This window comes from Euprymna scolopes, chromosome 36 (assembly GCF_053919585.1).
Source record: "Euprymna scolopes isolate OS-2025 chromosome 36, ASM5391958v1, whole genome shotgun sequence".
In the NCBI taxonomy this organism is placed as follows: domain Eukaryota; kingdom Metazoa; phylum Mollusca; class Cephalopoda; order Sepiida; family Sepiolidae; genus Euprymna; species Euprymna scolopes.
Window position 1 is genome coordinate 45,914,494 of NC_136517.1, and position 15,070 is coordinate 45,929,563.

The 15,070-nt window shown below is 32.5% G+C and overlaps 1 protein-coding gene across 2 annotated transcripts in view; it reads left to right on the forward strand.

Annotated features, from left to right (window-relative positions):
- LOC145260445 (dynein axonemal assembly factor 3-like) overlaps positions 1-15,070 on the forward strand; it is a 117,573-nt gene that overhangs the window by 15,586 nt on the left and 86,917 nt on the right. For both annotated transcript variants that reach the window (XM_080118494.1, XM_080118495.1), the window contains exons 3-4: positions 7,828-7,922; positions 10,232-10,325. In XM_080118494.1, the coding sequence (XP_079974620.1) occupies positions 7,828-7,922; positions 10,232-10,325 (189 nt within the window). The remainder of the gene's footprint in view (positions 1-7,827; positions 7,923-10,231; positions 10,326-15,070) is intronic.

The window sequence follows — 15,070 nt, forward strand, 5'->3', positions numbered from 1 at the left end:
TATCCTGTAATTGCAAACTCATCTAGGGAAATAGCCTGTCCAATGCCAGTTTCACTTAAAAATAAAAGGTCTGGTTTAGTCTCCTGTAATTGGGTTTCAACCTCTGGAAGGTTAGAACGTAGACCCCTGATGTTGGAGAAGGAGACATGGTAGTAGGGGTCTACGTTGGAAGTTGGAGAACCGGGTTTAATCGTGTATTTTTTCTTGAAACTTGTCATGATGAAATTTTGGCCCTCTGTAAACGAATATAAAATGATAGACATGTTTGGACATTCGCAACCAAGATTTTATTTTTTATATAGAGCACTTTTTTTTTATCTGTATTTACAAAACCTTTTAATAAAACTATTTAAACTAAAGAGTGCGTTCATTATAGATATGTTTACAAAAACTTTTGATATAACTATTTTTACTTTTTTTTTTGTTTGCCTTGTTTGGAGCGATTTCCACTGAAAAATAAATAAGATAGATTCTCTGAATTGCATTTTTTTTTTTTAATTTTAGGCCTTTGGTAGAAGCAAAATAATGTAATGGGTTTTGATTAAAATTTGAATAAAGATTCTAGACATAAGGTTTAGTTGCATTATATGTTGATTTTAATCTTTGTAAGGGGACAAAAATGTTGCAATACTATTCCGCTTGAGGAAATCAATCAAATGTCTCCTGGCACGGGTATTCTTATATATATATATATATATATATATATATATATATATATATATATATATATATACAGTGATGATCATATTTATTGGCACGGTAAAATAAAAGTTAAATTTTGTCTAATAAATTCTAAAAAAGGGATTAAATTAAAGAAAATAACAAAGTATATTATGTATTTTTAACTGGTCTTTCCGATGCAGCAATCGGGTTTTAGAAAAAATAAATAACAAAGGAACAACAAACATAATTGCAAAAAACCCTTGTTCAAAATTATTGGCACGATTTATGTAATAATCAATTGTATAGCCTTTGGCCTTGATAACATTCCTCAGTCGCTTTTCATAGTTTACAACCAAGTTGTTGCACTCTTCAGTAGTAATTTTAGCCCACTCTTCCTGACAATAATCCTCCAATTGAATAAGATTCTTAGGCTTCCTTTGCATTACCCTCAATTTTAATGTTCTCCATAAATTTTCAATTGGATTAAGGTCTGGGCTTTGTGATGGCCACTCCAAAACATTAATATGATTGTCCTCAAGCCATTTCTTAGTCAGTTTAGCCGAATGCTTTGGGTCATTATCTTGCATGAACCACCAACGACGACCAAGTGAGAGCTCTTTAGCAGAGTTTTTCAGGTTTACATCCAATATTTGAACATAATCTTCCTTTTTTATGCTACCTGTGACCTTAACAAGTCGCCCTGGTCCAGAGGCAGCAAAGGATCCCCAAAACATCAAACTGCCTCCACCGTGCTTCACTGTGGGTATGGTGTTCTTAGGCAGGAAAGCTTCGCCAGATTTTCTGTAAATATAAGACACTTTATTATGGCCAAATAACTCTATTTTCGTTTCGTCAGTCCATAGAACACGTTTCCAGAATGCAACATCTTTATCAATATGACGTTTTGCAAAGGCTAGCCTTGCTTTCAGGTGCATAGGCTTCAATAAGGGAGTCTTTCTCGGACGACATGCTTTTAAACCAGCTCTCTTCAAAACTCTACCAACTGTATGTCGAGATACATTCACTCCAGAGGTGCTCTGTTCATCAACAATCTCCCCAACAGAGATCCTTGGGTTTTGTTTTACTTGTCGAACAATTTTCCGTTCATCTCTTGGGGAAAGAATCCTTTTTCTCCCTCTACCCTCTAAACTCATAACGTGGCCTTGCGATTTGAACTTGTTTATTATGGCTCTAACAGTGGATTTGGGAAGGTTTAGCTTCTTTGAAATCTTATCATAGCCCTCCCCATTGGTATGGCATGCTACAACAAGCTTCCTGACGTCTTCGCTGTGTTCCTTAGTTTAAACCATGGCGATTGAAAATTATAATTTAGTCACTTATAATAGTTTAAATAAATCGCTATCTAAAAATTATCTGAAAAAAATTATTCACTGAATTAGCGTTAAACAAGCATAATATGGCTATAAAAAAGTTCAGAAAGCACGTAAACCGGAAATTGATTGATATTATACTGATACTAAAAGAAAAACAAAGCCGTGCCAATAATTTTGAACAAGGGTTTTTTGCAATTATGTTTGTTGTTCCTTTGTTATTTATTTTTTCTAAAATCCGATTGCTGCATCGGAAAGGCCAGTTAAAAATACATAATATACTTTGTTATTTTCTTTAATTTAATCCCTTTTTTAGAATTTATTAGACAAAATTTAACTTTTATTTTACCGTGCCAATAAATATGATCATCACTGTATGTATATATATATATATATATATATATATATATATATATATATATATATATATATATATATATATATATATATATATATACTAGTAAGATTCATGTACTGGCGTTACCTGGTGCAAAGACAGTACAGATTTGTTGAAAGAACCACACTCTCCTCAAAAACAAATTAAACTATAATTATCTAGCACATTATCGTAGACTGAGTTAATTTTGTTTAGTTTTGTTATATGAAGTGGTCGGTAAGTTAATAATTGAGGTTGAGCAATTATAAGTAATGTTAAACATATAAAAAATGTGCTTCCACCACCTCCATAATGGAAAGTAAAGAATAAAACACACAGTTTTTGTTTACTAAGAAATATTTTAAACAATCCTTAAACAATAAAAAGAAATGTTAAAGAACATGTTAATATAGTTAACATATCAAAAAAATGTGCATGATCTCTCCTAAATAAAGAAAATTAATGAATGAAAAATGTTTATGAAGGGATTAAAATCAATATATAATACAACTAAACCTTATGTCTAGAATCTTTATTCAAATTTTAATCCAAACCCATTACATTGTTTTGCTTCTACAAAATGCCTAAAATTTTAAAAAAAAGTTAAAATTCAGGTAATTTAGCTTAATTTTTTTTTCAATGGAGATCGCTCCAAACAAAGCAAAAAAGGTGAAAATATTTATATCAAAAGGTTTTGTAAACATATATAAAAAGAACACACTTTTTAGTTTTAATGGTTTTATTAAAAGGTTTTGTAAATCCAGATACAAAAAACACACTCTACATAAAAACTAAATCTTGGTTGTCAATGTCCGAACACATCTGTTATTTTATATTTGTTTACAAAGGGCATGTGCATATGCGAAGGTCAAGGTCAAATCGGTGTTCATCAAAATCAGTTTTGTTTTTGTCGATCAATTGAGTTCTTCATCCTTGTCAACAGTTCAAAAAAATGTGAATGGTTTTACACAAATCCTTCACCACTATAAAGAAATCCTAGGTATTGATTTTGGACAACTTAGTTATGTATACCTCATCTGTCGAAAAATCAATCTATTACATATAGGGGTTTCATTAAAAGAGAGTCTTAGAGATAAAGAGATGTTGTTGTAAGAGACTTTTATTAAGAGAGATGTTGAAAGACTCTGAGAGAATGTTCGTGTTAGGATTCTTATATATTAAATGTTCATACTTTTTATGTGTAGAATGGAAGAGAAGGAGAAGGGGAAGCTCTTTGAGTGAGGAGATAGTGTTCACTGTTCAGACATTGTGTAGACATGAGATGTTGAGACGTGTATGTAATGACATTTTATAACACAGATATATAATACAATTTTCACTTTACCTTTTTGTAAGAATCACAAACACAAAGATGAGCTTTATCACAAAACACATGATGAATTTATTTCTTCACGACCGGCCGTGGTTTCCATCATCAAGAATTCAAAGCTTCACATTTTAGTTTCAAAGTGATCGTCTCGCTTCCTAGAAGTTCGAATTCCCAGACCCTCTCTGAGTTTCTCACTGACTGTCTCTCTGACCAACTAACTCTCACTTCCTATATTGAGAAATCCATGCATCCTGGCCACGTGAGCAAAATTCACATGTTTCAACATGCGCGACTTTGCACGTTTTTCCGACATTATGATTTCCCAATAACCTATTTTTTCTTTGATGTTTTTACAAAGGAATTCAACCTACATATCTAATTTATTTAACCCATATTTTATTATCCACATTCTTTCTAACAATTGAATAGTTTATTATTTATTTCATCAGAATTAACAATTTACTGGACATTCCATTTAAACCTATTGTTCTTTAAAACTTATGTCCAGGGTTCGATTTCTGCTTTCTCTCACTTTATTTTCATTTTGACTAATCTCTCTATTTTTATACTTACATGAAAAGGGGACAGCCCTTATCATGTAACAAATCAATCTTGCAATCATTTCTTCTGATGTTTTTGCAATGAAGAAATCCTTATAGACTGAGGTAATTTCGTTTTGTTTTTGTGAAGTGAGTGGTAATAACTTGGAATGGAAATTCACACAGGCAGGTTGGTAGTCTGTGTAATGAAAAAGAAAATATTAAAAATTAAAAAGGCAGGTGAGCTAACGTTTTTAAAAAAGATATGCATAACGGTCAAAAATAATGTTCATGCCCCCCCCCCACCAGTACAGGAAAATAATGAATAAAGAATGTTTCCAAAGAAATATTATAATCCATCCTAAAACCATTGTTTCTCATGCCTTTCAAATGAAAGAGAAATCTTTCTAGATTGAAGTATTTTTTTGTTTTAATGGAGTGGTTGCTAAGTTAAGAAATGAAGCTCCGTTGATAAAACGAAATGTTAAAAAACATGTTAATGAATCTCAAAACCATTGGTTCTGGTATCTTTCAATGAAGAAGAAATTCTTCAAGACTGAGGTATTTTTGTTGTGTTTTTGTGTAATGGTTGATAAAATAGAAACGGAAGCCTTGCTAATAAAAAGAGCATGTTATTTAAGTTAAAAGAAAATGTGCATAACGGCAAAAGAAGTGTGTTTCTCCCTCCTTCTCTTCTTAAGAAATAAAAAGAAAAGCAACTCTTTCTCTTTCTCCTTTACCGATGTAAACAAAATCTATTTATAGAATGTAAGACTATGTTCAAAGAATAAGTTAACAATTATATACCTAGAGACGAAGAGTCTTTGTTCACATAAAATTAAGCAGGATAAATAATGGCATCGTTATTTAGAAAAAAAAAAACATCCTAATGTTATCTGTTTTTTTGGATGATGCTATTTTGTTTAGTTCGAAGTAGGTGTTTTTAACTATTTGGAATTACTTTAATCTGCTATACTCTTAACCTTTTACCGCCAAATTGTACTTCCAAGTCGCCTTTCAAAAAATCAATATTTCTTACTCTTGTGGCTTGTCAGCCCAACTGGTCTTTAAAGTATAAGTCTATGCATGGTTTAATAAGTGAATGAGGGGCTTGCTTATGTTCTTGCATCAGTTGCACGTTAGCTTCCATCATGTGTGAGTTTTATGATTAAAAAAAATTATTTATTGCATAAAAAAAGATTATGGCAATAAAGGGTTAAGCTGATAAATGTATGTGAACAGCCAATGAAACTGGCCAAAATACGTGAAGGGATGGGTCCAGATTTTAATCTTGTAAGCTTAAAGAATTAATGCTAAATATATTGAAATAAAAAGTAAACATGGATGGCGCTGGTGTAAAAAATTGTGGCAAATGAATGAAAGTTCCCGGTCTCATTGAGTATAGGAAGAGAAGAAACTATTGAATGAGTAAATATCGTACTACCACTTGTAAAGATGACTTGTTTTTGAAAGTTACTCTCCTAGGAATTATTGTAAGAATTTGTGATAACAAATGAAAGTGACTGATAATATGTACAAAACTTATCTCAAATATTGGCTAATAGTCTGACCATATTGAAATTATATGTGGTGTCAATGTTTGCAAAGCTATAATGTTTTTTTCTAGATAGGAATAATTGTGTCTATTTTATACATACATACATATATATATATATATATATATATATATATATATATATATATATATATGAAAGATAGAGACAGAAAGGATAGATAATAGAGCTAAGTCAGAAAAAAATTCATGAAAGTCAGTAAGTCAAAATAGGCAAAAATACTCAACAAAATCACCACAAAAAATGTTAGAAAAGATTTTCTATGCTATTTTTCTAGTGATTTACTTTTTGAATTTATTGGCTGTTTAGATCTCATTAAGTTAAAAAATAAAAAAAGATTTTTCTCTCAATCATCATCAACATCAGTTTAACATCCATTAAACATGCTGGAATGCATTGGACGGCTGTTAGAAATTGCCTTCCAAACTAACCTAACTCTGACCCACTAACTTAAAAACTCTCATTCAGTCTTTCAACGTGACCATACAATCAAAGTCTCCTGAAAAAAACACCTTACAGGCAACTGTGGCTGTCAGTGAAGAATCTGATGATGCTAATGATCTGTACGATCGCAATATTCATGTTGACAGCACCATCAGTAAGTGCAGTAAAACTTTGCCTTGTTTCTTTAATTTTACTAAACTTTATTACTATGTTTACAAGCAATACTAATGCATTTAATTGTCATCGTTCTCCAATAATCATCATTACATCACAATTATCATCATTAGTTGAAATGAATATCACATGATGTGATAGCTTAGGTGTTACACTTCATTTTAAAACAAACCCCAGACAAATATCTTGAATATCTTCATACAAAGTAACAGAATTTTGAATCCGTTTTCTGGTGTTTTTTAAAAGTGGCAGGGGGGGGATAATATATAAAATACAATGACATATCTTTATTGTTAATGGCGTTAGTGAGGAAGTATACATTAGTGAGGAAGGAAGACACATGCACAGAAATCTGACAATTTTTTTTTTCTGACCCAATTCATCAATCGACTCCCGATATTAATTTCAGACTGATTATATGACAATTTGTGATAGCCCCCTCCTTCATCTGCACATGTTCACTGTGTGACTTTGCTGTGAAAGAGCGTTTTATTCGATGGCGGGGTATTTTTTTCTGCCACTATCTTTTAAAAGTGATTTTAATCAACAAATAGTTTATTTCTGACAACCCACTAATTTTTTTTTTTTTTTCTGACTAGATAAATTAACTTCAACCAACGATTATTTTATTTTTAATAATCATGTTATGCTGTTTTCTGGGTTTTTTTTTTTTTGTTTTGTCAGGTGTGTGTCTGTACTCAGTGCACTTACTTCCATCAAATGACCTTTTTGGTACACCTGGCCTGGATATTTAACATGCAGACAATCAGCCTCAGTTCAAAATTCCATACAGATTCCTGACTTTAACATAAAGATAACTGAGTTCGACTAAAAGATTTTCAAATTAAAAAAAGAAAAGGTTGGCGGTTACATTGACCAAAACGGTGTGAATACAACACTATTGGCCAATCTCCAACCTCTGTTCCATCGCCGCAATGTCACATCCCTGTGCTTGTTTTACAAGTAATTTAATGGAATGTGGTCTGATGAATTCCTTACACCTGTGCCCCTTCGACATACTTATTTCTTATTAGCTCAACAAACCTACCCCTTCACTGCTGACGTCCCTAAGTGCTGGAAAGTCTATTCTAATAGTTTCTTCCCTTGGACCGCTAGACTTTGGAATTCCCTTCCTGTTTCTTGCTTCTCTGACTGTACTAACATGCTAAAGTTTAAATATAATGTGAAAAGACTGCTCAGTTCCTCACAGTCACAATACCAAATAGTAGCCCCTTATGTTTCAAATGGCAATATACCTTGTTTGAAATGAAAAAGAGTAATAAAAAAATGTTAGAAAAAGCCTGAAAACATAATATAATTCTAGTGTTCAATTTATGATTTAATAGATTTAATTTGTGTTGCACTCAACTTTCTTTTTTTTTTTTCTTGTTTCCAGAAATTATTAATATTCTGTTGGTTGGAGCAGCAGACTTGCGACATCTGTTAAAAACTGTCACATGTACTAATCGACACCTAAAGAAAAAATTGCATGTAAGTATATTATTAATATGCAGACATTTGAACCAACAAATGCAGAGTACATTTCCAAGGTTGAATTAATAAAGCCTTCTTTAGCCAGCGATTTCAGATTCAGTTCTTATTAAGGAAGAATTTTTTTTCCTTTTTTCTTAAGCTATTAATTGAGCTTCTGAATTATAAAATTCATGATGGAATAATTTGTGTTTATGATTTTTCTTTTTTAGATGAGGATTGATTATTTGTATTATTTGGCTTCTTCAGACTATCGTTCTCTTCTTGAGTGTTATTTTCATAACGTTTCGGTTGATGTAACCTCTGACCTTCTACAAGTGTATCTTGTCGAATTCGGGAATCTTTCTTTCAAACTCGAGAATTTCATCATGACTGGGTAGAAGTCCTAAGTAATTTGCAATACAATGACAGAACGCGAGCATGCTATCCATGTGGACGAAGGTTCTGTTAGAAATTCTGTGCAGATTTAGTAAATTTGACAGAAAGATTTCTGAGTTTGACAAAAAGATTCCTAAGTTCGGCAAGATACACCTAAACAAAGTCGGAGGTTGCATCGTTATAAAATAACACCCAAGATGAGAACAGTAATCTGAAAAATCCAAATAATACTAATAGAAATTTTCAGCTCTATTGTTTTTTCTTTGTTTTTTATTAAGATCTCAGAGTATATTCATGGATGATTTTTTTTTTATTAAAAATACTTCTAGCAGCACATCTTCTAATGGATCATTTTTTTTTTTTTTTTTGTAATTTTTTGGATGGTTGGTTGGTTGTTCTTGTTTTACGGCATATCAACCCTTTTCGGGTTATTTAATGCCGAATCCAAAGATTTTGAAGAAAAAATGTTTTTAATAGAATATATTTCTGCTAGTTTGATGTAAATATAGGTAAGGGCAACAGCAGTGGTGTTAGTTACTGGTTGACTATTGTGCAACCTGGGTTAAGTCGTATGCTCATCTGATCAGGACAATTCAGTATTTCCTAATTATGCCATTTTGAGCTTGTATTTATGGATAAGTAATCATTGTTTTTGTTTTTTTGTTTGTTTGTTTTTGACCCTTTTGTCATATATTACATTGCATGATTAAATATTGATATTTATTCTACATTATTGAATGATTCTATTGATTATGGTGTAGACTAAACATCTTTTGTTCAGGTTTGATGATAAAAGAATACAACTGTTGCAAAATGGTTTGTAAGTGTTAAAACAAAAATATGAAGAAATAAATGGATGAAAATGATTCTATGGAGATCAATAATATAAAATGATTTATTAACAAATTTATTTTGCAACTCAAAGAATCTCGCTCCTCGACAGGGTTCAAAAGAGAGTTGCCAACCTGATAGGTCCTAAACCGCCATCAAAGCTTCAACCTCTGTCCCATCAACATAATGTTGCATCCCTCTGCCTGTTCTACAAGTATTTTAATGGTGAATGCTCTGACGAACTACAAGCCCTTGTACCCCTCGACGTAAATACCCCTGACAAACCTGACAAGCAGCAAAATCCCACCCTACTCAGTAGAGATCCCTAGATATAAGAAAGCCTTCTAATCTAATAGTTTCTTCCCTAGAACTGCTACATTTTGGAACTCCCTTCCGAGTTCCTGCTTTGCCAACTGTACTGACATGCAGAAGTTCAAGTGTAATGTAAACGGACATTTTGCTGCTCAACTCCTTACATAGTATCTCTGCAACTTATGTCTCCGATAGTAGCCCTCTACATCAAAGTGGCACTGTGCCTTGTTTGGGGTGAAAATGGAATAAAAAGAAAATTATTATGAATGAGGAGGGTTTAATTGTATATCACTCATCATCGTATCATATAATTCTGAAGATTATCGGCATTGGTTTCCCTGATATTTTTCTAGTCAGAACTCTTTCTAGAAAGACATTGGGTACTTACAGGAGGAATATTGTAAAGGTTGCCAACATCCTATGTGAAAGTGATTTTTTGTGGAACAAACTGAATTTGAACTTGGTACACTCAGGTTGTCAGCTCGTTTCATTAACTTCTAAACTGTATATCACTAAGCTGATTTTGGTAACGTCCTTCGTTTTGGGATTTTTCTTCTGTTTATGTTTGCTCAATTTAGGGGTATTTAACCTGGGCAGATTAACATGTTTTTTTGGAAAAGGAGATAAATTTAGGATTTAAGCATTATTTCCCTTTAAACATTAGTTCATAGACAAACTTTATTATCCATTTAACAATAACGAAACCAAAAATAGAATTACATAAAAACAACCAATGAGAAACTATCCAAATTTGATAATTGCAATTTTATCATCATTTTTGTTTTTAGTTTCATATAATTGAAAGTCGTCTGGAAGTCTACGCTCGCCATATGTTACTGTTGGCTATTGCATTTGAACCATACCAACGAATAGGACTTCAAGGTAATGCACTTTCTTCACTTTTCTACAACTAAAGCCTATTTAATCGGTGAATGATATAAAAGAAAACGAAATGGTTCTCAGGAATAGGAAATTCCAGCAAAGAAAAATTAAAGAAAAGCTAAATATAACATCCAGTAAGGGTCGAAAATAGTTTTCATCCCTAAAAAGAAATATTATTACCCGTTTTCTTTTATCATGGCGTTTTATTTTTTTTTGGGGGGGGGGATATATGTCTATTTCCACCATTGAGGAAAATCATTTAACATTACCACCTTCCTAGATTTTTGGTGGAGCTGAAAACGAAAATAACATTTACAATTACTGCCAACGCATAGTTTCTAAGATATGAGGAAACGTTAGTTCAAAAAAGTGGGGGATCACTTTCCTCTGATAATGTTACGTTAAATGAGAACCCACTTTATGGCCATCTGCTTTGGTTGGAGGAGCACGTACAATGAACTTAATTCAACGTAAACTGAGCACCCACATGTTGATCCACTCTCCTAAAAAAACAAATATTAGATGTTTACATTTGTGGTAGAAGATGGCCCAGACAATCGACTTTACAAAAAAAAAGCTAAAAAAAAATTCAAAACCCTTCTTTTTGTTTAAATAGAATGTCGAAAACATTTATTTTATAACACAAAATAATAAATTATTTTGTGTGAAGTCTAGCAAAAGTGGTAAAAACACAACTTTCTGAAGATAATGTAATTTACGTTAAATCTAAAGCCTAGTTAATCGGTAAATAACATAAAGAAAACGAAATGTTCTTCAGCAATAGGAAATGCCAGCAAAGAAAAATTAAAGAAAAGCAAAAGTTATAACATGCGGTAAGGGTTGGAAATAGTTTATAATCCTAAAAATAGATACTGCTACCCGGATTTGTTTTTCGTTTTTTAATCAGGGCATTTGATTTGGGGGGGGGGGTAGGAAAGTTGATATATGTATATTTCCACCATCGAGAAAAATCATTTTGTAGGTTTTCGGTAGCACTCAAAACGAAAATAACATTTACAATTGCTATCATCAATGCATAGTGTCTAAGATATGAGGAAATGTTAGTTTTAAGAAAGTGGGGGATCACTTTCCTCTAATACTTTTGCGCAAAATGAGCACCCACTTTATGGCCACCTGTTTTGGTTGGGGGGCAACTACAATGAACTCAACTTAATGTAAACCGAGCACCCACACGTCCCTCCCTCCCCCAAAATAAACAAATATTAAATGTTTACATTTGCGATAGGGGGCGACCCAGACAATTGACTTAGAAAAAAAAAAAATTCTAAAAACCCTTTTTTTATTATTTCGTTTTTTAAGTATAATGTCGAAAACACTGTTTTGTTATAATATCCAAATAATAAATTATTAACATAACGACTTCTTGTACTTAAAGAGAATGTCGGAAACACTGTGTTTTTTTTTTTTCAAAAACATACATTAATAACCTAACACGAAAAGCTTAGATGAAAATATAAAAGGTAAATCGATCAAGTAGGTTTTTTTTTTTTAAGAAACTCAATCTCATTTTTTTCGACCGTATAGGGTAACATTGTAAACACACAAACACACACAACCCAAGAACGTGTGTAAGTTTTTTGACTCAATAGGTTAACTTTGTAAACACACACACATGCACAAAGTTGTCAGTGGAGCGAGTAGGTCGAAGGTGTAATAGTTATAAAATAATATCTATAATATTTTTTAGCAATTTATATTTGAAAGGAAATGTTTTAAGTGTTTATAAGTGAAGGTAAGCACACAAACAAACGAACATGGCATGTATCTGGTGTAAGACGCGCGTGCAGGGAGACACGAAAACAAGCATCGCATGAATGGGTCGAAATGGAAAAGAAAACGTAAAAATACAATATATATGTATATAGTAGATATATCTAATAAATATTTTGTTTCAGTAAAATATTTATCAACAGAGAAGTGGTATCATACAAATGTTATAGAAGATGCATATTTCAATTTGAATAATTGCTCGGTAATATATGTAAGAATAAAATTCTAGAATAATAGAATCCTTCGAGCACAGCCAATCGGAATGGGTGGACGATGTCAAGGGAGACTTTAGTAATTATGTTTAGGAAAATGGACAGATTATGTTTTGTCTGTGTATGTAATAAGCAGTTAAGAGCGGTGAAATACCAACAGCATAGAAAAATGAATAATTGTACAGTGTCAACTGGTAGCAGTGGTAGGACTTGATATTCAGAGAGAAAAATAGGAACTCCTGTAGATGTGGTGAACGTGATGTTTCTCCTAGGATGCAATGTAGAATTTTATAAATAAATGTGGCTAAAACAATGTTCTAAAGTTACATAAAACGGTGGATAAAGCTTTAGACATAATGAATTTGTATGTGGCATCTGTTGTTGCAAATCTATGGTAATTTGGTCCAGAGGGTAATTTCTGCAATCAAAATATTATATACAGGATAATGTCTTGAATTAAAATTTTGAATGCAAAAGTCAAGTACAATGGTTCAATTGTGCTCTACAGAAACATTCATTTTGAACATGCCCATGTCTTATCAAAGAACCTACTGTTTATTTTATATGCTGAGCCCTTCTGCTTGTGCAATGATAAAACTGCTCAAATGCACTTGTGATGTTAAACTGTATAAAAGTGTCAACTTTGGTTAAATAAGGACTGTTTCTTCTTTAATCGGATTTTTTCGATTATCGATTTTCAATACTTATCAGGTATTCTGATGTGAAACCTATCTAAGAACACTCCTAGGCACATAAGGTACATATGTGTGAAATTAAAAAAAAATTGGTCCAGCTGTTTTGGAATCCATAGGGAATTCTCTCTCTCTCTCTCTCTCTCTCTCTCTCTCTCTCTCTCTCTCTCTCTCTCTCTCTCTCTCGTGTGCGTGCGCACACATACACACACAAAATGCCTTTTATATATAAGTAGAGATTAAAAAAAAGTTATTCATTCTGGGGATCAACTGGGTCAGGTTTCATCATGGTTTCGACTATTCCTAATGTTGTCTATTATATAAAGAAGAAGTGAATGCTTTACATCATTATTATTTTCAATACATTAACAAAAGAGAGAGGAATGGGCTGGGCATAAGTGAAAGACTGGTGGAGGAGAGGGATGAGGAAATATATAGAATGGGGAAAGAGAAAGATAAAGCGATGGATTGAGATACGTGTAAAGATATTACACACACATTTAAAACTCTTCTATTTTGTTTTTATATTGCAGGCAATGCCATATAGACCTACCAATATATATAATTTAATGAAAATCTTTGGGGGTGTCAACTGAACCAGCTTTTGCCAGAGGTGGAGGGGCGGTTTGTAAGCCATTTCAAATGTTTTGTAGTTTTTTACTTTTAGCTAAACATGCACACGCACATACATATAGACAACTGCCTTTTATATAAGAGGCAAAACCCCCACCATTTCTTATTTACATGCATCCATATAATTTACTCTTAAAAAAATGTTTTGTTTGCAATAACAAATGTCTGTCAATATCCATAATATTTGGATTATTCGGACTACTGTTCTCATCTGGAGCATTATTTTCACAACATTTCAGTCGATGTAACCTCCAACCTTCTTCAAGTTGAACTTGGAAATCTTTCTGCTGAACTCTGGAATGTGCACAGAATTTCAAATAGAACCCTTTATTTAATCCATGGGGGTAGCATACTTTTGTTGTCAGCCAGGACTGGGTAGAAGTCCTAATTGTATTTTGAGTGTCGCCCACATTGAGGATTGAAACTTCAACCTCCAGAAGAGTGTAGCTTTACAACTGAATTTTACCAAGTAATTTCTCTATGCCATGGATCCTTGTGGATAATTCTAGCATGAATTAAATAGAGGTTTCCGTTCAATTGAAACGTTGTGAAAACCACACTCAAGATGAGAACAGTAATCCGAAGAATACAAATAATATGAATAATCAATCCTCATCTCAAAAATTCAGAAACATCTGTCAGCATATATAATATTTTTTTAAAAATTGATTCTTTCTTCTTTCGTAAAATAAATAAAACAGCTGTCACTTTTAGAAATGTATTTATTTATAATTGTAAAAATCGGGCCATTAAAATTACAATAAAACAAGTAGAATGCAAAAGTGATAGAATTCGGTTTGAGGATAATTCATTTTAAAATAAGCCTACATTTTTTTAAGACTAAGTGACATCAGATATTCTTAATCATTTGGCCATCAGACTATTGCATTTTTGGATAGGTGTGGATTGTTTGGTTGGTTTTGTTTTTGTTTTACGGCATATCAACCCTTTTCAGGTCATTTAATGCCGAATCCAGTGATTTTGAAGAAAAAGTTTTTAATAGAATATATATTTTTTTTTTTTTTTCAAGTCAGTTTCTATTTAACCCATAGTGGGGACCCTAACAGGTACTACCACTCCAGGTTAGAGTGGACCTGGGAGCAATGCCAATTAAGGGGTGGATCCACACTTCCCAAAGCCCGCAAGCTGTGGTCCACCATCCAATATAGTTTAAGGTCATATCCAGGACCGGATAGGTATGAAAGGTGATAATATACATACAAATAAGTATAAAGACGATTTGGGGGAAATATCCTATTTTAATAGTGGAATAATCATTTAGTCGTTCATATTATTTGAATTATTCAGACTACTGTTTGAGAACAGTGGCTGGGCCTTATTCTCACAACATTTCGGGCGATGTAAACTTTGAACTTCTAAAGAAAGTGTATCTTGTCAAACTTGAGAATCTGCACAA